This window comes from Thunnus maccoyii, chromosome 6 (genome assembly GCF_910596095.1).
Source record: "Thunnus maccoyii chromosome 6, fThuMac1.1, whole genome shotgun sequence".
Classification (NCBI taxonomy): Eukaryota; Metazoa; Chordata; class Actinopteri; order Scombriformes; family Scombridae; genus Thunnus; species Thunnus maccoyii.
This window is the reverse complement of record NC_056538.1, coordinates 31,570,817-31,594,892: the sequence shown is the minus strand read 5'-3', so window position 1 is coordinate 31,594,892 and position 24,076 is coordinate 31,570,817. Positions and strand designations below refer to the sequence as shown.

Genomic DNA, 24,076 nt, shown 5'->3' with positions numbered 1-24,076 from the left:
CTGTCAAACCTAATCCTATTATCGATGTAGTTCAATAATAATCGGCTCATACGTGGCCTTTACTGAGTGATGCCGCGCCACCGCTTGTTTTCACTGACGCCTGATAAGCCAAATATTCTGTTTTTAATAAATGTAAAATTTTCTTTTCATGTTAGCGGAGGCGTTGCATCTCTACTGTAAAACACAGCAAGAAACCCTGCGCTTTTATTTTGGTGGACGTGTCTGTTGATCAGGGTGAGACGGATGAAGTTATGGTCTGTTGTTTGATGGTGTTAAAACCAGTTTGGCCTTTGCTGAGGATGATGTTGAATGTTGAATGAGGGTTTTGCAGGTGGCTTCAAACATTACCCCAAGTTGCTACTCACACGAATGCCTCGATGGTTGTTTAAGTCGAATTTATGTTATTTTATAATTTTTAATGTTAAAATCCCAGAGAAGACCTTCACCATCTAAACGTTCCATCTCTCTCTCTTCAGTCTGTTGTCTATGTTACACCGATGGCCTTTGTATGTTTTTATCATGATGGCCTTGTTTGATAGATTTTCCTCCTGCATATATGCAGTTAATCTGTCTAACCTTCATCTTTTTTGGGCATCTACATCAGACTTTAGTCTTCCTCTGTATGACGGGAGCTGAAGTGATGATACAGTATTACTGTGTTCCTTCCTCCTTGTGTCACTGCTGAAGCTGTTACAGCTAATAGCTCTGAACCAAACAGCTCTGCCAGGAAAGAGGAGAGGAGAGGTTGTGCGAGTGGGAAGGGAGAAATCAGTTGATAGGTGCCCAATTTAAAAAAAAAGAAAAAAAAGAAAAAGTTTTTAACATTTTTTTTAAAACCGTAGAAATGTGGAAAAAAAAGCTGAGGCGATGCAGGACCATTTCATCTGTGATGCATAATTTGCTCGGCTGAACTGTGCTCCCCTGCAGCATGGGCGGCAGTGATAACCGCGGTGATGGTCACTGAACTTCTAAAATTTTCATTGCCCCATTTGTCATGCCATTATGATAGGGCAGCAGCAGCCTACAGGGAACAGCCGGTGGCTCCCGGACTGGAAGATCAGCGGCTGGAAAAATGAATGAGTAACCCCCCCTCCCCTCCCCTCCACCCCACCCCGTCCCCCTCCTGCTATCCCTCGACAACTTCCATGATAAACCCCAGAGCTGCTGCTGCTCCACAACCCAGCTGGCTGCAGCTGCTCAGTTCATACAGTTAATGCAGTTCAGCAGTATTGGACGGCTCCCAAATATGAATGTGAAGCAGGCCAGTGAATAACAGCAGGCGCGCTCGCTCGACTTTCCCTGGAAAGATAAAAGGTTAGAAAAAGGCCGCGCACAGTTTGGACGAGTCGTTTGTGGGGAGGCTGACTGCGTCCAGACTTTTATAATAGTGGGAGGGCAGGTTTTAATGAGGGGCTTGAAAAAGGTAGAGTTGTCTTTGAATCAGAACTGGTAAGCTTTGAGTTATGGAAATAAGAAAAATAACATGTAACTGGATGTCCAGCAGAGATGAAACTCAACAGAGCAGGTATTTCATCACAGATGCTGATGCTGCAGTTCTTACTTTCAGCTTATTTGTTTTAACACAGTTCAGTGTTTAACCATTAACAGTAAGCTGGGAGGATATTTTGAGACTCAGGGTGCTGGGGAAGGAACCATGAATCTGTGAATCAGGGAGCGCACCTTTAACGACGAATGTACACTTAAATGCACAATATGTTATTTCAGCCGCTAGGGGTCTCAATCAAAACAATAACAAAAGACGGAGTGTGATGACCATGTAAAGTAGCAAGGGATCATGGGAGTTGTTGTCTTCATTGTTAAATAACCAGCTTCACTGGGATAGGATTACTCTACTACTATTACTACTAATTAAAGCTGTTTCACCTAAAAAAATCATCGCCGACGATGTTCGGTGACCACCGGATTTCCTGGAGGGGCTGTTAGCCGAGCTGCTGCTAACGTTTGTCCAGTTTATTTCTCTGATAACTTAAGATCCAGACGTCCGATGACTAAAATCCTTCTTCCGGCTAAAAGATATAGTTAAAAACAACCTAAATTTATCATGAAAATGTGACTTAAAACTGAATAAAAGTCAATTTATAACAGTTTGTGTGGAACAACCACAATGCCGATGTATTATCTTGTATGTGTGTAAGTTACTCTTTGGTAGACGCCATCGTAGCGGACAAACACAGCGCCGCCGTATGCATCTTGTGTGTGTTTACTCTTTGGTAGAGGAGGTATGACGCCATTGACAGGCGACCAAATGAAACGGTCCGTTACTTTGATTAAATTACAGATTTCTCTGGGTTTGAAAATTGTTGGAAACATTTGGGATAATGTAAGTACACAACTCAACAACATATATAACATAGGTCTAGTTGTTATTAGACATTTTAATGTGGAATAATTACATATTATAGCTTTAAGCCTCCTAGAAAACAGACACTTGAACATTTTCACTGTCGCCTTCCTTTTAAATCAGACTGCCTTTCTATCTAAACTAATACCCCATTAGTTTACAGCTTGTGTTGGATGCACCATTAATTTTCAGCACACAAAATGGCAAATGCTGCTTATGCTGATTCCTCATTCCATTACGTCCTGCTGCAACATCATATTTTGGGAATTACATCATATCATATAAGTAAACATTTCACAGAGTCTGTAAAGAAACCTGAGATGAAAAAGAACTATGTGAGGCTTTGGCAGCAATTACAAACAACGGACGTGAAGTGTTGCGGTGTGCAGTAAGTGCCTCGGTATGTGATGATGATGAACAGCTTGCTGCAGTAGCTTCTCTGACTGGCAGAGTCGCTGTAAAGCCTGGAACCAGACTGTACAGGCGGGGCAGTGAGGGCCAGAGTGGGCGTCACGAGTCTCTTATATTACAGCGTACAGTGAAGAGGCCAATAACTCAGCCCGAGAGCTTCACTTGTGTTATAAAATGTTTTGCACTTAAAGTCAAAAGTATAAGTACTGCCACTGTGAGCTAAAACGGGTATTTCTACTTGTCATGGATTAGAAGAGAGGTCAGAAAAAAAGCCACAGCGAAAAAGCTGCTGACTGCCTGTTTATAATGAAACTCACAAGCAGGAGAGCGAACAACAGCAGGCAAAGACTAAGTTCCTGTACAGGCAGAGACTCCTGGTTACAGGTTGGACTATAATTTGTTGTGTAGTGGAAACTTCTTTTCAATAGCCAGAGCATATTTATCATCCTCTAACATGCTGCAGCTTACAAAACGGTGAAAACAACGGAGCTCGCAACCGACATCTTGAGCCTTTATCCTCTCTAAAAAAAACTAGCGACAACAACAGGCCAGATAATTTCCTTGAAACCTTCAAAATAAAAGCATTTCCGTCTAACCCAGAAACCAGGCATCCACAGTGTATTCTCCATATAAACACTGAATAATTACCATTTCCAGGTTTATCCTGTTGTGTACATTTGACTGTAAATGCTAATTGTAAATAAATGTAAATACTGCATTCTGTATTTTTAACATACAACTCAAACTAAATATGACTCAAATAAAAACAATTCACAACATAATTCAAATGACAATTTATAGTTGACTCCAAGCAAATTGTGATTACAAAACTGACTGAACCAAGACACTGTAGGAGAAGTTCAGCCTTAAAATACAAACGACTCCTGATAACAGAAGGGTTTGACACTCCTTCAAGGCCAAAAGTGAAAAAGAAGACCGTCATCAAAAATTATAACAATCAAAAACTAATGAAATGGAGTTATTAATGTTTGTTTTGGATGTTTGAAGAGTTTTGTGTGTTGAATAACAGTAGAACATAATTTATTGCATTGACTATCACTTTGATCTTGCATAGACTTTCCATGTTGTGATATATGGTGATAATGATCCCAGCCCAGCCTTACATGTTACCAAGGCATCCAAATATTAATATTTTGTGCTCCCAATGTGTTTTTTTTTTTCATCAAAGTTATATTTAACCAGCATTTGGTGCTTTGAGGGGAGATACTGGAGCCTAAATCACGTGTTTTCAATTTTATTGTATTTGAAAGAGTTTTCTTGTAGCTGCTGCAGTAACAGATGAGTCTGATGAGCAGGGAGAGCTCCTCTTCATCACATCTCATGATACACAATACATCCTCATCGCCGGCGGCTCCACCGGAGCGACTGTAGGGTGTAAATGCCGAGCTCACGGGGAACAACAACAGCTGGTATGAAAGGACGAGGAGGTGATTTTAGTTTCACTTCCAGTATTCTGATTTTCTCAGCAGAGCAAGGGAATCAAATTGTCGACCTTTCAAACACGAGAATCCTGCATCTCAGCGCCTTCGGGCAGCAGAGTGAATGTTAAGAGAAGAGAAGAGCTCAGCGGTGCCTGCTGTAAATAGATACTATGAAAACTACACGGAAAACAAAATAAGAACTGTGTAGCTCTCTTTCTGTTAGCATGGCATAGTCACAGACACAATTTAAACAAAACATCTTAACTAATCTACTCTTTTTAATTTCAATTTAATGCCCTTACAGTCTTTTGTTTGTGATACAGATAAATATATCTAAAGTGTCTAAAAATGGAATTTCAAAGGGTCACTGTTAGATGGTTTCACTAATAGTTTTTGGACAACAATGAAGCTCTATGACACAGAGCAATAAGATCAGGATTTACATACACAGACAATATAAAAGATCAATTCATTGTTCGTATTTTAATGAGATTTATTGACCATGACCAATGTATAGAATATCACCGAACTTATCTTTCAAACCTAAAGCTATTTTTTTATCATGTTACATGGTGTATAGCTCCTTTTCATTAGCCACTTGTATAATATTGGATGTAAATTTAACTCCCAGAAATTGTGCTTTTGCAGGCTTTTCTTTAAAGGGAAAGATATTTTAGTGTCAAAATTCTTGTCTATCAGGAGCAAAAGAGGAAGAAGTATGACTTTGGAGGAGGTCGAGGTGGATAATTAGGTCAATAAAACACAGGACTTCAACACAGGAAACAACGGTTGCTTCCCGTGTCGCCCTGATAGCGATGATGTATTGTTTATGGTGTATATGATGTGACGAGATAAAAAACAAATGACCTCCACTCTGCGCTGAAGTTGAGGGATGGCAACTAGCTTAACCTGCTGACACCAGGCTGCCTGCTTCTGCTGTGAGTGTGACACCCTGCCAGTCGCAGGAAAACGAGGTCACCCCCACGGTTGAATCTGAAACGATCCATTTGGACGCCCCACACTCGACCGAGCGTTCCCTCTGATAGGAGGCTAGAAAGCGATCACTCGAGTGCCTTTGGTTTTTTTTTTTTTTTGGTTAAAATGAGAATCGAGGCCGTGGACACATTTCAAACTGTCATCTGTCAGCCCTCCAAATGCTCTGTAATAACACTCAATTATGCATTCTGAATGTCGTTGCTAGGTTACAGAGCTGGCTAAGTAGCTGATGGGACCGTCCAGTGGTCACCGGGTATCGTGGGATGATAGAAGGTCCATATGCGGCCACTTGGCAGCCAGAGCCTTAAACATGCTCTGAAATCCACATCTGGTGATTAGGATGTGCAAATCAAATCATCGAGTTTAGCTGCGCAGGAGGATGCGGGTTTGGAGATGGATCAGGAGCATGGGAACACAGTAAATGTGCTTCTGTAAAATGTGATATGTAAGATATCTGCTTATAGTTGTTTTTTACTGCACAATTTACCAGATACTGCACAAACTCAACGACTGGTTGCTGCTTTAATTGTTTCCCCTTTGGACATTTTTCTGATTTTTCTGACTTATATGTTCTGTTTTGCTTCATTGTGTTTATTCGCTCATTATTTCTGTGCTATTTCTATTACATCTTTTACTTCCCACTTTGTTTTCTATTGCAGACACCTCGGTATCTTGCATGCTTTTTTCATTCCTGAGCGAGAGCATGAATCCAGCCACTGCAGTGAGGTTTAAGGGTTTTCATTAATGGTTGTTTGTTTTAGAGTTGACTCTCCCCGTCACCCTCTGCAGCTCTTTGCAGTGCCAAGAATCACTAAGAATTTAGAGTTTTTACGATAGATTTTTACCTCGCAAAAGCAAATTGATTAAGCTCTATATTTATAATGACAATAATTACATAATTGCCATGTTTTTTCAAAACCGTTGGGAGCGAAAGTATCGACCTGATACCTGATCTGATATTTGTTGCCTGAAGCCAAATTGCTGTTTTTTTTTCTCCCTCCATTTTACTCACCCTTTGTTGCTTACTGAGCTGTTCACATAAAAAAAAACCAACCTTGAAACAGCCTCCTATATGAGGAAGACCTTGGTGATAACTACCCACACAGGGATGATATGTGTTTTGAACAAAGACAGACAGAGGCAGGAACAGAAATCACACTCTCACACACACACACACAAACACTCACATCCTCTATTTTCTTGAATCGTGTAAGAATCATGTTTTTTTCACCTGGCAAGTACAAATGCACAAACCTATGAATACATAAACACAACCGACAGGCCCAAAGGACAGATAGACAGACTCTCACAAACACATTTCATCAACCACTCGAATTACCAAACAAAATAAGACCATGTGATACATTTAGAAGCTGTTTACACTTGATTTTAAAAGTGTTTTGATGATCCAAACACAAGTGACACCATTCAGTCTATCATGCGTCTCCAAGGTGATCAGCTGACATCATTTGTTTTGCACAGGCTGGCTAAGAAAACAAAAATGTTTCAAGAACTAATAAACATGTACGGGCTATTCCAACTGTTGGCATTTGGCGTTGGCACCCTGTCACCATAACAACATCCATGTCCTGCATTGATGATGTATTTTCCTGTTACGTCCTTGTCGGGGACGCATCATTAGTGTTTACACTACAAAATATATGTGGTCAAATGCGTCCCAGACCACCTCGGTAAGTGGTTTGAGTGATCGGATCACAGTGCGTCTTGGTGGTTGTTTACACTTATGATCTGATTCACCTGAGATGCATTTTTAAAACCAAGTGTAAACAGGGTCTTAGAAACACAATCAAACTGCTCACAGCCACTGTAACCTTCAATATGGCTGCCGTATGTAACATAAAATACATCCTCTGCTGTCACCTCACTCACACCCAACTCTATTAGCTGCATTCTTTCTACTGCGCTCTTGATGAACCCCGACACAACATATTTAAATCAGTTTTCAAGACCGAACCGAAAGACACCTGTGGACGATGTGATTGGACAAAATAGACCCGAGGATAGTTAGAGTTGTTTGGTTAGAGAACTATGTGTGGACCCAAACACAGAAAGAACAGCGACCCTGTCAGCAGCATGATGCACCACCAATAAATGAGCAGCTGTGGTGCAAAGAGCAGCAATACTTGTCATTTTGTCTCACAGTTCATCTCCATCAATCTCCATCTGCCTGAAAAAACATTTTTCTCTCTGATGATGATGATGTTGCAACAACAGGACCCTACCACACCTGATTAGACTCAACTTGAACACAAGCAAAGTTATATACCTCAGTCAGAATATACTAGTCCTCCTGAAAGACTTTTCATTTCTTGGATCTGCACACATTTCATAATCTATGGTGATATTCTTAGGATTACGGAGTGTATATAAAAAATAATCTCAATTTATTAAAGTAGCCATGAGCGTCACATGCCACCAGGCAGCAAATGTAATGCAATTAGACAGCAGGGTGTTACTGAGTTAATGGTAAAAGGAACAACAATGCCTTTTACAATCCTATGATAATTTATTATCACAATTATGCATCTATACAACTGTCAAAAATATTTGTCATTCACAAACCACCGTTGTTCTGAGTGGTCTGTTGTTCTCAGGAACCAGCTTTCAGTAGGTAATGTTTATTAGTTTCTGGGACATAAGAAGAACCATCAACTTTTCTAATTCTAATATTCTAATAACGTTTAGAGCAAAGGCAGAACAGAAAGGTAACACTAAGCATTTCATGCAGGTCCATCTTTCTAAAAAGTTTACATATGATCCTGTGCTGGATTCTGTGTATTGCACATGTCAGGACCGTTCAATCTGTTTGATTACTGTGGAGCATCTGTTCTCTTATATTCAGGTTTATTATCTGTAAAGCTCTTCTGTTTTAAAGGTTTATAAGAAAGTTTGTGTCTCTTACCTATATATAAGTATATCGTCGGTGGAGCTGTTGTACTGAATCTGGTACATGCGGACCCCTGGTATGTGGTTCTGTGGGGGCCATCTGATGGTAGCAGAGCTGGACGTTAGATCCGACACGCTGACCCTCTGCTGGTCGGACCGGGCCTGGCCCCCGCTGATGTTGGACTTGATGGACGTGGGGATGTCTGACGGCCCCGGGTCGGGGTCCAGTTTGGGGTCAAAATGTGGTGAAGGGTTGACAACTAACTCAACAGGAGCTGTGGCCTCACCAGCTGCGTTAGACGCTATGCACGTAAACTTTCCAGAATCCTAGAAGTCATTGTAAGAGAAGAAAGAAGACTTTTATTCTTGCTTTTCACTATGAAACCAGTTATAATGAGGAGTTTTACATGGTTAATACACAATGGAATGATCTGTGTAGAATTACTAAAGACTTCCTTTTATTTACCAAAATATGCATCACACAAAAGTTAGGAGTTGAATAACAGTTGAACAAACATTTATTCTTGTATCTTAGTAAAACAAATGGAGCTTCAGCCAGCAGATAACCAGCTGTTATACCAATTTTGCTGCCAAAAGCAGGCAGTAATGATATTTGCTGTTCTTGATGTTTTATTCTAATAAGTTCTACATCAATCATGAAGTCATTCAGGTGTTCAAAGATTGTTAAATAAATTCCATATCTTCCTTCTTATGCGATTATTTTATGCATACTTGTCTTCAATGTTGTCTTTAGAACAATTAAAACAGCCAAAGATGGAAATAAAGTCAATAAAACCACATTAAGCTGTATACTTTACTTTAATTTGCTTTATAAACAGCACACAGTAGATTAAGTGCTTTTAATCTGTACAATGAAAAGTCAGTGTCTGAAAATGTGACCGGGAGTTTTAAAATAAATCAACTATATTCCTTGAATATTTAAACCCCTTCTCTACCTTGACGGAGGCCTTGAGGATGTCCAGCGAGCCGTTCTCGTAGCAAATGGTTCTGGTCGTGTTGCCGATCAGCTTTCCATCAGGGCTGACCCAGTGTGTCGAAGGTTCAGGATCTCCGATGGACTTACAGCGCAGGCTGACCTCCTGACCCTCCATCACAAACATCTTGGAGGTGTGACGGGTTATCATCGGCGGTTCGCAGACAAACTCCTCCTGTCAGGGCACCAAAAAAATGTAAGTTACTGTGACTGTGATTGTTATGTAACACTCCAAAAACTCCATTATTAATAGATGCAGTAAAAACAACAGGCTAATAAATCATAAGTGCCCTCTATCAAAGGACGTGCTGATTTGTTAAAGACCTGCTGAGTTTTCAGTTTACGAAAAAGATAAGACACCAAGAAAAAAAAACACAAGAGCAAATGGCACAAATGAGATAAAATACTCAAGAGGTTTAGAGAAAACATGTCACTTCAAAAGAGACAAAAAAACATCCATGTTTGCACTTTCTCTCCTCTTGCAAAACTACATTTTCCTCTTCAAATGGCTTCTGATTGGCTTCCAGCAGTGTATTTTTCTAACAGTAGAGTTTAAGATGAAGTTCAGTTGTTTGCACAAGAAGATTAAGTGATCTCAGAGTTTTTCCAGCCCTTGCATTATTTAAAACCCACCCATGGGCACCTAAGCCTGTCTAAAGCCGGTCAAAACCCTAGTGGAGTATTACTGCAAGGCCAAGCAGGGCATCCAAGGCTTAGCAGGGCATACTCATCATTCCTACCACTCAGCGCGTCTCCGAAACCTTTTTCTGGGTCCTTCTTGGGTCTTGTTACTAGCAGAGATGATTGCTGACCTGATGACCACTGGGCTGTAGCTTCAAATAAACCACAAGTGCCTTTCAGACTTGTATTACATTCTAACCCTCAATTGCTCCTGTGAAACTGAGAGTAAAAAGGCTGTGATTGAACTGAGCTGCTCCCCGGTGTGAGTGTGTGGAAGTCTGAAAGTACGAGAATAAAAAGTTGGGCGTTGGAGGGGAAGAGTATGAATAACTCATTGGGTCTTCTTATAGATGAATAAAATATCTGTTTTTTTTCTTGATAACCCTCAAATTTTCAACCGATGTCGATTTTTCTTCCCATTTCATGAGAATTTAGCCTCTTCGATATTTGACTTGTGTGTCGGACAAGAATAAGCAATAAGCGGTGGTGGCAGCTTTCATCGATTTCAAAGCAGGAATTCCCCCTGGTGGCTGATGGCTAATGTCTGACCTCTGATGGATGTAGTGAAGCCTCACTTGTCCTTGCAGTGGGAAAGAGGCTATTAACTCTCCCAAGTATTAATATGCCCAGACACTGCAGTGACACAGAGGTCTCTGGACCGACCTCTTTACAAGGTTAATCTTCTTATAGTGATCCTACAGCACCTTTCCAAAGGAGGTACGCGCTATTACTCAAGGTGAGGCAAAGGTCTCTACATCATCCTCTCTAAGATGATACCAATTAATCCCGTCTTTATCTCATAGTGCTCTTTCGCTTATTGTAGCTCTCAAACAGCACATAGGGGTCGGCTCCCGAAAAAGCTCCAGGTAAGACAGAGCTCTATATACATCATCCCCTTTAAGGTAACTCCTTGAGCCACATCACTTAGTTCAGCTGTTATCTCTCCGAGCACCAGCATAGCGCTGTTCCCTTCTTAAGGCATCCCAGCAGGTGTTTAGATGAAGATCTCTCAGAGGTTCCTCAACCGTTAGTCCCACACCGTCTGACTGCAGTATGCAGCAATAACACATCTGCAGAGGTTTTGCTTTGTGCTCTCTTGAGCTGCTCTATAATGTCTTAAAGGGCTATTGGCTTTTATAATGGGGCAGTAATGGATCATCAGCATAACAATAAATAACAACAGAATAGCCACACTGCTGCTAAAATGGGACACATGATATTTGGATCAGAATTTTTGTTAAATTGTAATCCATTCATGCTACATAATGCTGTCTTTATTGACATCAACTTTTTTTTATTGCTCTGCATGCTTGTGTCTTATTTCTGTGTTATTATTTCAATTTTTGTGTAGTACTCTAGGTTGCCTTTGTAACCGGTTTATCTCCGGGGATTTCTGATGCAAAAAAAAAAAATCCCATTGTATTATTTATTAATGCGAACTGTCCCTGTTAAATAAACCAATGAATAAAATAAACCTATCTGCACATGAGTAAGGGTCAAACACAGGACAACGTCTGTGTTATTTTTGCCTCCGGCTTTATTTAATCCCATGCTTGTGTTTTCTGCAGCATGGACTGTAATCTTTCATATTCTGTAACTACTTCCTATGAACTTCACCATGACACAATGACCATGAAGACAATTGGATTGGTTAACGGTAGTGATGGTCAACAGTTTAACAGCCTTCTAAATCAGTCCTCAGTCTAAACTAGGCCCCCAAGTAACCATAGAAACAATACCTTTAGCTTTAAATAGGTGACGGTCAAAAGAAATGGTGGTTAAACCAGTTTTTTATCAGCCAAAATACGTCAAAACTGAATGATTTTTCTCTCTAAAGGCACCTTTGGGCTGTGTGACAACAACGATCCTGTCAGTTTATCACATGTCACATTGTGTGAGACGTTTTTAATAAAATCCTGGTCACAATCTGTGTCAGACTGAGGCTGTCAGATTGAGCGTTGAATGCATGTCGTAGCACTACGATGTAAATAGAAAAAAGTAAGAAAGCAGATACACGTCATCACATCAGCTCGTCATCCATCTGCAGCTTTGATGTTAAAATGCAGCAAAGTCACACACATTTTGGTTTTTGTGTGTCATGGACATATCAAGGAGAACAAGTGTGTTTTCCCCCTAAACTTTATTAAGAAAAAACTGCCCTCATGAAATGTCACACTGGCCAGTGTATTCTGCGTCATTTCCTGTCGTGTTCTGATTGGTTGGTTGGATAGATGTGGGTCGTAGCAACAGTCACATTGTGACAATTTGGTCATAAATTTCTGAGTCTTTTGCCTCAAGGCTCGTTTTGGACTGATGTCAAAAGATTTTTTTTAAAAATGTATTTTATTTAATTTAATTTTATCTTATTTCTAATATGTTAAAAGAAGAAACTACATAAAATATATCACCAGTAAAATATTCACCACGTTTTTCTCACTGTTCACACAATGTAAAGGGGCCTTCAGTAACATATAAATGCTATAATGTATTGATCAGTCAGATGTTCAGATATAAAAATTTAATAGACTTGATGAAGGAACATCACTGCTCGGTGTCATGCAATATTTTCTTACTGGGGCAGTTTGTGCATTAGCTTATTTATGTTTTTGTAGAGCTGTTAATGTCATCATTGAAGTAATTCATTGGTTTTGAAAGCACACTATAATGACATGATAATACTGTGATTGCAGCATCAAACCTCTCTAATGGTCCAGAAGTATTTGCCAGCCAAGTCTCTAGGTGAAGCGCAGGTCTCCAAGTCGTCCTCCCTGGTCAGTCTGCGGAGCCAGACCAGTTCGCAGTTACAGTGGAGAGGGTTCCCACCAAAACTCAACACCAGCGCCGTCAGAGGAGAGCCCTTCATCTTAGCGTACACTGGAATCCGCAGGAACAACGGGTCCGGAGGAATCTTCTTCAGCTTGTTGGACGTCATGTCCAGTCTGGTGATGGAGACAAAAACACAGGGAGGAGGGATCAGTCTATAACCTGCATCTCATTTTAATACATGTAGTGGATAAGAAAGGGCAGATATCAGTTTGTTGAATAGTGAGGAATGGCATGAATCACCAATAATTGTTTAAAAAAATAAGAAGGGGACAGGGTATCACATCAGAATCCTTTTGAATCTGTTTTGAATGTATTTAATAGGTTATGTTTTAAACAATTTTAAGCAACAAAAGAAACTTAGTATTAAAGAACTACAAACCAAAGATGGAATAAAAACTTCTTTTCATTTCTTTTCTTTTCAAGTTTTGCCAGACTGCATTAATTTTATAAGCTAAATGCCAACATGAATAATCTTAAAACCTCCACTAAAAGATTCCATTAAAAGATTTTGACTTCAGACTAACAGCATAATCATTTCAGGTTTTATATCAAGTAGAACTGGAGCTAAAATGGGACTGGATATATGAACCAAAGCCAGTAAAACATTCTGATATTTTTGACACTCAACTTTGACCGTCTTAGTCAAAAAATAAATGAATTCATTCATGAAATTAAAAGAAAATTGGCAGATTAGTATTAGTATTTCTTCACCACAATTAAATTCTTGGCAGCATAAAAGCTTTGAAACTGCTTTTAAATCATCATGTTGGGAGATAACATTTTCAAAGAATGATAAAAACATTAGTCAAATGACTAAATAGATGCAGTGACAGTCAAATATGTATAATGGGCTCATGTTGTGCTGTGGGCACATTAGGACTCAGGACCTCTATATTATTAAAATCCTGACTAGAGCCCGGATCAGTCGGTGTAAATCCAACCCAGAAACAGAGACGGGGAGGGACAGGAGGCAGCGAATTAGCTGGATGATGTGTTTAATAACTCCAAATCTGCCTGAATATCATGTTCTACAAAAAAGGAAGTAAATGTTTTGTGTCTATGAATTCTCTTATATGCATTATTAAATCCAGCACTATCCTGAGCTGTTTTCACCAATCTAAAACATTGACTCTAAGGTCAGTGACTTCTCCAGAGAGAAGAGAAAAGGTGGAAACGTGGGGGGAAAGTAGGAGAGAAAATAATTAATCAGTCAATAAAACAGTCAGTCAGTGAATCAATTCATTATTGTGTTAGTGGTAAAGTCCTGTGTGGATAGAGAGGGAGGTGAGAGGAGATGAGGGGGAAGGGGGGGGGGTCAGGTGTTGGTTGGGTAGTTGATTGATTAGTCTGAATCAGAGGTGGGCAGCCATGTCTAAAGGTGAGATAAAGGAGTGGAGGAAAAGGGAGAAAGGGCAACGTTAATGAAGGAAGTGAGAGGTGGGTAGCTGTAAATTGTAACCCTGTTCTCACATTTTCTTATCAGATTGAAGCTGAAAGAATCATAAATGTCTACAGGAAGTGTATAAATCTGATAAGTGTTTCCACAAGTTTCACTTTTTAAAATGAAAAGGTCTGAAAAGTTCCTGTTAAGAAAAATCCCTCAGTCTTTCTTTCTCTTTCTCTTGCTCTCTAACTCTTTCTTGCTGCCGCCGAGGTAGTGATGGTGACATTCAATCACACAAAAGTAGATTAATTCAATCTATTCTTTACTTTCAATTACACTTTTTTTTTGTCAAAGCCACACTAACAGGACTTCTTTGAAAAGCAGAGGGGGCTTTTCCCCTTCCACAGCTTTATTCAAATGCTGGTACTTAAGTCACTTTTTTGGTTAAAAGCATACAAACATGGGTGAGAAACCTGTTCAAGATGATTGGCTCACTCCATATGAAATGATTTAGTGTACTGGAGAAGTATTTTATTGCTCACAACAAATAATATGTTTTTAAGACAGAGGGTTCAAGTGGTGGCTCTTTTTCATCAATTTTGGCTGAATTTTCTGTTGATTATTCACCATAATGGGAAAACCAGTTGTAGAGTATCAAAGGTTGATTAACCAAAGTGAAATTACAAAGTAATTTTGATTGAGGGCAGAAGAGTCACAGCAGAAAATTTGATCCTCAGCTCAACTTGGTAAACATGATCCCTGGATGTGGTGGTTAATCACAAACATCAGTTTCAAAGTAATAAATATTTCTTATATTCACAATGACTGACTCCAATGTGAAAATTGGTTCCTGAAAGTGACAAATTATTACCAACTCTGTAGCTCTACAGAGTGTTTTAGCCTCTTTTAGCTCATAGTTTTGGTTTTACAATACATTTAGCTCTCATCAGGCCCTTTTCCAGCATCAGCACGAGGCCGTTTTCAGCAAATAAACTGTGAAAAAAAACCCATTGTACACCACCTGCCCAGCAACAAGCAGCAGACAGATGAAGCTAGATACTAAAAAAGTGGAACATCTAACAGCTATGAGCCAGATCATTTTCTCAGGAGTTGGTGGAGACCAAACCAGAGCTAAAAGGAGAGTGAGTATTTGACTTAGATTCATGAGGTGGAAACAACTCCAATGGGATTATTATACTCCTTTGTATCTGCTGCTAGCTGTTTGCTAGCACCTTAACAGAGTACATGCCTTTATTTCATCATGATTGGACTATTGTAACTCTCTTTTTACCTTTCTTAATAATTCTTCCATACACCGCTTACAAACTGTCCAAAATGCTGCTGCTAGGCTTTTAACACGATCCAACAGATGGTTACAGATTACACCTATTTTAACCTCACTGCACTGGCTTCCAATAAATTTTAGAATTCATTTTAAAATTTTGGTGCTCACTTATAGTGCCCTACATGGCCAAGCTCCACAGTACATTACAGACCTTCTCCGCCCCTACACCACCAGCCGAGCTCTTAGATCCTCCACCCAGGACTTTCTAAGTGTACCTCGTACACATTTTAAGACCCGGGGTGACCATGCTTTCCAGTCGGCAGTCTTCCAACTAGCTTAAGGGCCTTGGAAACTGTTGACGCTTTTAAAAAGCAGCTAAAAACCCATCTGTTCAGACAGGCATTTGGATAGTTTGTGCTATTTTATCTCTGAATTTGTCTATTTTATTTGCTCTCTCCCTTTATATTTCTATCTGGTGTCTTTGCTTTTATTTATTTTGATGCATTTGATTTTATTTCTTTGACTGTGAAGCACTTTGTGACTGGTGTTTGTGAAAGGTGCTATATAAATAAACTTTACTTACTTACTTACTTACTTAACCGAGAGATGCTAAATCTGTTCTTCTGCCACACAGGGGCCAAGAAATGAATTACTACAACTTTAAATGTCAGATTTTGAAGCCAGTCTCTCAAAGACCAAGAAATTCTTCATAAAAAAAGTAAAGTCTTTTGAGGAAGAAGCGCGACTGAATGTGTTGTGAACAGGGAGCCTTTCACTAAGTTTGTTTTATGCTGATTGCACACTTTTGCTCTCCTCCTACATTCAAAACAAACCGTTGAATGGTAGATGTTCTTGGCCCTTCCCAAAGGCATTCTGACCAACGTGTGGAAAATATCTAATTAAAGCAGAACTAGATGGAAATCACACTTCATCAGAAAATAAGACTGATGATGGGATCCAACGGTGGACAAATATTACAGGGTGTTTTCTTACAGCCTCTGCACCATCTCTGGGAATTGAACAGCAATTTTTCTCACCAAAACATTGGACCCAATGACTGGTAATAATGTAGTGGATTCAAGCATTTGCTGTCGTCAACAGCTAACACAGGGAAGTCTATTTTCCCCCCCAAAGTCCCTCCAGAAATATTCGACAACAACGATGACTTAACAAGAAGTTAATAGCTGTTGAGAGCAAGCGAGCATGCTGCACTTTGCAAATTTTAATTATTTTATTTCATGGGCAGCAGCCTTGTGGTGTATTAATTTATGAGTGTGTGTGTTTGTGTATGTGTGTGTGTGTAAGTGTCAGTGTGTAAGTGAGTGCTCACCTGTGCACAGAGTTACAAAAGCTGGTCTGTAAAGTTCTGTGTCTCCAGGGCAAAAATAACCCATTACAGCCTTTTTAATAAATGCATGAATTTATCTCGAGCCATGGTAAGGTTTTTTCTTCTTACACATCAATGACTGTTGTTCATTGGGACGTAAATTGAAATTGATTACTGTTAATGGGGTTCAAACATTATTTTGTGCAAGCAGAGTAAAACTATTCAGTGCACACATGCAGCCACATCCTGTATACTGAGAATAATCTTTAAATTATTAATCAAGCGCTTTACAGGTCAGACACCATTGAAAACAATAAAAATATAATACAAAATTAGTAAAGAAAAAAACAGGTTTCCTTCATTAATTAAGGATGTGTCAAAGGTTAAACAGTGGTTGCTATGTAGCATTCCTAAACAGAATGTAAATAACGTAGTGCACTGTTTTAGGTTTCACATTTTAGTCCATTTTAGTCCATTTTAGTCCATTTTCGTCCATTGTTGTTTGCACCTGGTGGTGTGTCAGCCTCATCTTGTGGCCTTTCTTGGCCGATGGAGTTTGTAATGGAGATGGTGAAGTTTGCTATCACATGACTTATACTGTAAGTATGGAACCTAAAAGTATGGACTCAAAAGTTAGTTAAGTTGCGAGGCTGATCTCCTCGGAGAGGTCATTCTAAAGTTTTGTGGCCATTATTGCAAAGCCAGGGTCATCCTGAGTTTTTAAATATGATTTAGTACAGACAGAGGGCAGCTGTGGCTCAGAGGTAGAGCGTCCACTAATTAGAAGATTGGTGGTTTAATCCCAGGCTCCTCCACTCTGCATGTCAAAGTGTCACTATTTTTCCATCTTTAGGGGTTACAAATTGGGTTACATTGGGTCAAGCCTGGGCCTTGAGGTCACACTGTAATTCTTAAGCAGGAAGGAGACATTCTCTCCTCTCCTTGAGACTTCAGAACCCTCTCTGTCTGTTTTGGGGGAAGCAAAAACCTCTCTAATAAAGGGTAAATCAGCATTGCCATGGTTACCAAGGTCGGAGAGGCATTCCTAAACAACACAGATAGGTGGATGCGTAGACTCTATTGACGCAATCAGACAGTCAAACCAGAATGTGTTGACGGTGACCTGAAGTTCCATGCAACGTGACCTGAACTGACACGGGTAAAATGCAGCTCCTTGTTTAGAAACTAATGAACCAATTAGACTAATTTTTCATATTGTACGCTGATCTTTTGAGGTTAAAGACTAAGAGTCAGACCTTCAGTGGGAAGAATAGAAAGAGACAGCATCCGAGTTGCAGAAGACTTCGATGTTCGCTATTTCAGTTTCTCCTTGATCAAGTGCTTCAATAAATATTTTCAGCTTTAAGACATCAAAGGCTCGTGTCCGCTTTTCTTCACTGAGGTGCTGACCATCGCTCAAAATATCCACAACAATACTGAACCCCCAATTGCTCCCGAAGCCTGTGACATCAGTGTGTGTGTGAACAGGTGAATGTGGCATGTAGTGTAAAAGCACTTGGAGTGGTTGGAAGAATAGAAAGGTGCTATATAAATGCAGTCCATTTACCATTAACAGAGGGAACTAATGTAAACGTGGGCCCGAGCAGTCAGGACCTTAAATCTTAATATCAGTCATAAATTGTGTTGGTAGCAAGCAAGGAAGCCACAAAGGAACTTTCATTTCCATGGTTTGGTGAGAAGTCAATTATTCACAGGAAGATGCACTGAACTGAGTCTGAATTTTTATTTTAGATCTTTAGTAAGAACGGTTTCATTTTAGAAAAAGATATATTCATTCCTAAACACAATGCTGTACAACCAATGTAATGTGATGATCTACTTTCAGTTTGCTATCAAAACTAATATGTTCTGCAGTTTGAAGTGATACAGGAGGATAGTGGACCCAGGGTTCATGTGTGTGTTTGAGGAGTCTGAGCCAATAATAATAACTTTAGATTTATCCATCTTTTGCGTCTGAATGTGTGTGTAAACACTCACAGATGTTCAGCGAGTAGATCTTTGAACAGACGAGCAGAGCAAAGATCTGCTCTGTGGAGGAGCAGTCTGAGGTCACTGTTTCAAATTGCCATTCTGTTTAGAAGTCAGCGAAGGCTGTAACATTTACCATCATCCACTATTGACGTGGCCCCCGGCCAAGATGCTGAGTCCCCAGTTGCTCCAGTGGAGCTGCAGTACAGACCTGGTCATACTGGGCATCTCCCAGCTGTGTGAGTGTGTAGCTACTGCTGAACAGGAATTTGCCTGCAAAGTAAAAATGAGCTGCAAAGCTCAACTTCCCTTCAAGCCAGGCCTGGTGAGAAGGGATTTACTCTGATTTCAGTTCAGCTGCATCCCGCCTAAAGCTTTAGTTTAATGTCTAATTGATTATTAAATCAATTAAATGTAAATCAGTTCATCAGGCGGACTGATATAGTAAAAAAGAATTTATTAAATAATTTATTTGAATTCAGATGCTTCAGTCAAAACGTTTCTCTTTAAAGTAATGTACTCCCACAAAACAGAAGCACCAAAGACTTTTGATGAGTCTTTTTTGTCTGAGTTCATGTGCAGATTCAGTTGCAGGATTTTATATATTCTTCAAATAATAATCATACTCATGTTTGATATAAGTGTGTAACTGGTTGTTATTTCATCACATATCCTTTTGGGGCTTTGGTGTCTTTCTCAAGCACATTTTTCTCAACAACTAGCTGAGAATACTTTCAAAATACCTTGATGAACATGTGTCGGTGCAATTGAACAGGGCTGTTGTTAAGTGCTATCTTAGTTATGTATTCATTGTCAGCAAAAAAGATAAGTAATTTTAATATTTTAACCTCAATTTAAAACTGCATTGATCCACTGGCCACCAGAGGTCAGAAAAAAAAAACATCTGAACAAGCTGACAGATGCACAGCTGCTCCTGGTCTTATGTATGTTAGCAAACAGTTGCATATTTACACATCCAGAAGACACAGATCAACATTATCACCCGGTTAGAGTCATGTTTGTGTCAATTTGAGGTATGTAATATGATATTCGCTCTCATTCTAGCCCTAATTTGGTCTCCACCAGCTCTTGAGAAAAGATATCTGGCTCTTAAGCTGCTATATGTTCTACTCTCTTCTCCAGCTAGTCTCTAACTTTGTCTGCTGTTTGGTGCTGGGTAAGCAGTGTACAGTGAGTTTATCAGAGCTTGTTTGATGGAAAAGTTTCCTACTGGGGATTGGTGAAAGTGGTTGAGAATGCATAGTGCAGTAAATGTGCCATAAGAACAAAACAATGCACTAAAAGATGAAGCTCTACACAAGGCTATTTCTCTTTGTTCCTTCAAAGTAGACATTTTGAGAGCTGCAATGTTATCTGTTGTACCTTGACATATCTGTATTGAATGTTCACTCCAACATTCTGGTGAGATAGGGACCGAACTTGATGCAACAACATTATGATTACATAATTTCTACCAAAAGACCAGAATGTACCAAAGGTGTTCTGTAACATTTGTGGGCAGTGCACTGAAAAACAAAAACAAACTGCAAACACATCTCTAAGGATTTCCAGTTAAGCCAAAGTTTATGCTTGGTGAGTCCCCCCCCTCCTCCAACTCTCCCTTTTCATGAAAGCTGTGCTGGCAGCTGATGCTTCACACTGTAATCATGTGATCCTGACCTGGCCAGTTTATGTAGATTGGAGAAGATTCCCTCGGGGACGCTCTCTATGAGGTTGTGGTCGAGACTGAGGGTGTTGACGCTGACCAGCAGGGCGATGGTCTCCCAGGGGATGTCCACCAGGTTATTGTAGCTCAGATCCAAGTCCTCCAACGTTTCCAGGAAGTCCTGCATGGAGAGACAGAGATAGTGAGCATAGTAAATGGTTAACCCTCAGAGACATTACTGCCTTTCAGAGGCTGTAGCGGGCTCAGTTAATGAAGATACTGGTATCATATACGAAACTAGATGACTAAGGCATCCACTGATACCAACCATGTCATGCTAGCTTGTCAGGAAGGCTAAATAACGCTCCAAAGTTAGGCTAAAAAAGCCACTGTGCCAAAAAAGCGTCTGTGCTTAAAAGTTGTTTTATCTAAGGGGGTGAAAGGGGAAGGAGGTGAAGAAAATAGAAGAGGGGATGGATGGTTCATGAGGGGTTCATGCATCCATGCGGTGGAAAAAAAAGTTTAACGAGAGGAAACAATAGATTCAGGTTTGGATGGAGAGATAAAGGTGGGAAAGGAAAAGGGAGGAGAAAGAAAGGATGACTGGGACCAACAGAGAAAGAAATGGAGATCAATTACTCCGGTTAACGCTGTACATTCAAAGGTTGTTGTTTTCTCTAATTGCCACCATACAATTCTCATAATCAGTGCACCGTTCAAATGCCACAAGTCAGCACACATTACAATGAGCAAAAACACAAAGAGAGAGAGAGAGAGAGAGAGAGCAAAAGGACGGAGAGAGATAAGAGCCGCCTGTTGATCTGCCAAAATGTTGTTGTCATTGCTGTAATTGCTCTCATAATTCGCACAATCAGGACACTGTTGAATGTCACAATAACTCATTTCTCATTATAGTAATCCGGGCTTTATTGCTTACTGAACAAAAAGAGTCTCCTTTCTTACTGGCAAAAAAAACTTTAAGAGTCGGGAATAGAAGTTCAGAGAGCTCTGTTGGCAGAATAAATGGCCTGAAATTCAAGATTGTCTTCTCAAGAAAAATGACAACACTGGTTGTTTGTTAAAACTTCTGAAAATCACTCATGTTGACGTTCAGTGTCAGGAGGGGATGGAGTCTGCTGCCAATAGAATAATGTTTTCTCATCTGCCACCCTCAAGATTAAGGTTTGATTAAGTTCAGAGAGCTAAAGCTATTTGGTTAAGGTTAGAAAAAGATTGTGGTTAAAAGAAACCAATGTTGAGTGTTGGTAGGAAATTGCATACTTCTGTACTTACACTTAACATTTTGAGTGCATAAGTGCGTTCACACTGAGAAGTATGGAAAAATGCAGTGCACTGTGAGTACCCGGATGGTGCACTCAAAACGGTCAAAAAGTTGGAACTATGGACGCTTCTCGCCCTCAATGGTCGCCATCTTGGCTACGTAGAGGAAGGGGAGGGACCACTTTTCAAACTGGAAATGGCGGTCGGGTGCGTTGTAACTACGGTGAACATCACCATATTATACAAATGTAAGTTATACATGTGTTTTTTTAGCACAAAACATCACTATACTGTTGTCGAATATAAGCCATCAGTATGTTTTTTTAGGGTAATTAAGCAGTCTGTAATGATTTGGTAGCATGAACGATAACGCGAATGCTAGCACTAGCTAATGTTAATTTGCGATCGTCATTTCCAGTAAGTGCACAACGGCCGTGTTTGATTTGAGACAACACTACCCTGTAGAAATTTTGCACACTATGCCAGTAAGTACATAGTGTACACAGTGTACTACATGAAAGTGTACTAACAGAAGTATGTGATTTGAGACACAGCTATGGTCTCCTTTGGTGAGAAGACACCATGATACACTCATTCATCCCATCTTCTTCCCTAAAGGTGACTGAATGTGAAGCAAAATTTAGAGATGGTGCAAACAAAGTCAGTGAAATGAAAGTCACTATAAACTGAGGTTAAGACAAGTCGTTTCATCTAAAAACATTTCTGTTTGTGAAGCTGTATGACGCCATTGCTGTACAGAGATGAGAGGAGAGAAAAAAAAAACCCTAACCCAGAAAGATTTGGAGTTCCTATTTTTGAAATCTGAGCTGTCACACAAGCACACACGCACCACTCCTATCACCAAACAGGAATGCTAATAATGGATGAATTCTGCAAAACTGCAGTTCACTGACGTTTTTTAACGTTCAATGCCAACATATTGACTTATTTTATTTGTTTCTACAATATCTGAACATGGCAATTGTGGCATGTTTAAAGTCAGGGAAAGATTGTTGTTATTGTAAAAAAATTGCAGGTCTGTAACCAAATTCTGGTCTCCTACATAAAAGTCAGATGTGCTACACGCCCATCCACCACCCTAAACTCCACACCCTTACTTTACAACTCACTAAATAAATACAACTACTTCCTACACTGACACTAAATGTTGACATCAGATATAAACTGTGAGGTGCTGACTCGTCCAAAATGAACGTAAGTCCTAGGGACACTGGACGGTCACAAATCACAAAATTTGCCTCAATGCGCTTTGCAATCTGTACAGAGGTTGCTTGTCATAAAATTATTATGCTGGTTTCCTTTCACCATGACCAAGATCTTACCCCATAACCAAGTAGTTATAAGGCTGAAATTTATATATTAATCTGGCGATAATTTTTTTTTGATTAATCTATATGTTGTTTGGTCTATGAAATGTCAAAAAATTGATAAAAAATGTGTTCAGTTGTATTTTTGGCATTCAGGTAAGATGAGTTTGTCAAATTTATCTTATATTATCATCTGCAGTATTTGTCATAATGTGGAAAATGTATCCTGTCAAGTGACTGAATGAGAGCTCCTCTCTGCAAATATACAGTACTGTGCAAAAGTTTTAGGCACTAAAAGTAAAGTGCTTACAAAAATATTGCTATGAATTGTTCTAATTTATCAATTAACTTCTTACAAAGTTGAGTAAACAGCAGAAACCTAAATGAAATCAATATGTTGCTGTGAGCAGCTTTGCCTTTAAAACAGCAGCAGTTCTCTTCGGTTCACTTTAACACAGTTTTTCATGGTAACTTGCTGGTAGGTTGTTGTAACCATCCTGGAGACAGAATGTCCTTCTGTGAATTTATTATTTAGGCCGTCCCAGGTGCTTCTTCATGTAATCCCAGACTCCATGATGTTGAGATCAGGGCTCCGTGGGGACCGAACCATACCATCTGTTGCAGGACTCATCATTCTTCTTGTTGCTGAAAATAGTTCTTTATGACTCTAGCTGTATCCTTGGGGTCATTGTCATGTCATGAATACATTTGGGACTGATCAGACACCTCCCTGATGGTATTGCATAATGGATAAGAATCTAAACATCTAGGGTGCCTAAAACTTTTGCACAGTACTGTACATATTTATATATATATTAATTAACTTGGACTAAACTGAGTTGACTGTGGAATTCTACCTTTCATTTAGATGTTCTCTTTTTTGTTTAATCTTAATTATATTGATAATGTATTAGGAGAAATACTACTTATTCTTTGACAATAAAATTAGTGTATTTTAGCTGGGAGACATGAGGAGATGGAGAGACAGGGTGAAATGGAGCATGACACAGTGTGCGAGAGATGAAGAGTTAAGTTCTGGCTGAAGTTCAGAAGGTCCGGTCCATTAGTGAGTTCAGGGTTCACTTCTCTCTGATTTCTTCATGAAAGTCCTGCAGAGGTCTGAGAGCCGAGATCCTGAGGGGACTCTTTGATATTTCAGTGCTGGACTTTTAATGAGCAGAGAAAGGACAATGTAAT

General features: G+C 39.7%; 1 protein-coding gene across 1 annotated transcript in view; it reads right to left on the bottom strand.

Moving 5' to 3' along the window:
• The window catches only part of si:cabz01090165.1 (uncharacterized protein LOC100333421 homolog), a 74,875-nt gene that overhangs the window by 36,733 nt on the left and 14,066 nt on the right, over positions 1–24,076 (bottom strand). Inside the window, exons 4-7 of the mRNA XM_042414260.1 lie at positions 20,285–20,451; positions 12,492–12,732; positions 9,075–9,287; positions 8,135–8,445 (exon numbers count right to left, since the gene is read on the bottom strand). Of these exons, the coding sequence (XP_042270194.1) occupies positions 8,135–8,445; positions 9,075–9,287; positions 12,492–12,732; positions 20,285–20,451 (932 nt within the window). The remainder of the gene's footprint in view (positions 1–8,134; positions 8,446–9,074; positions 9,288–12,491; positions 12,733–20,284; positions 20,452–24,076) is intronic.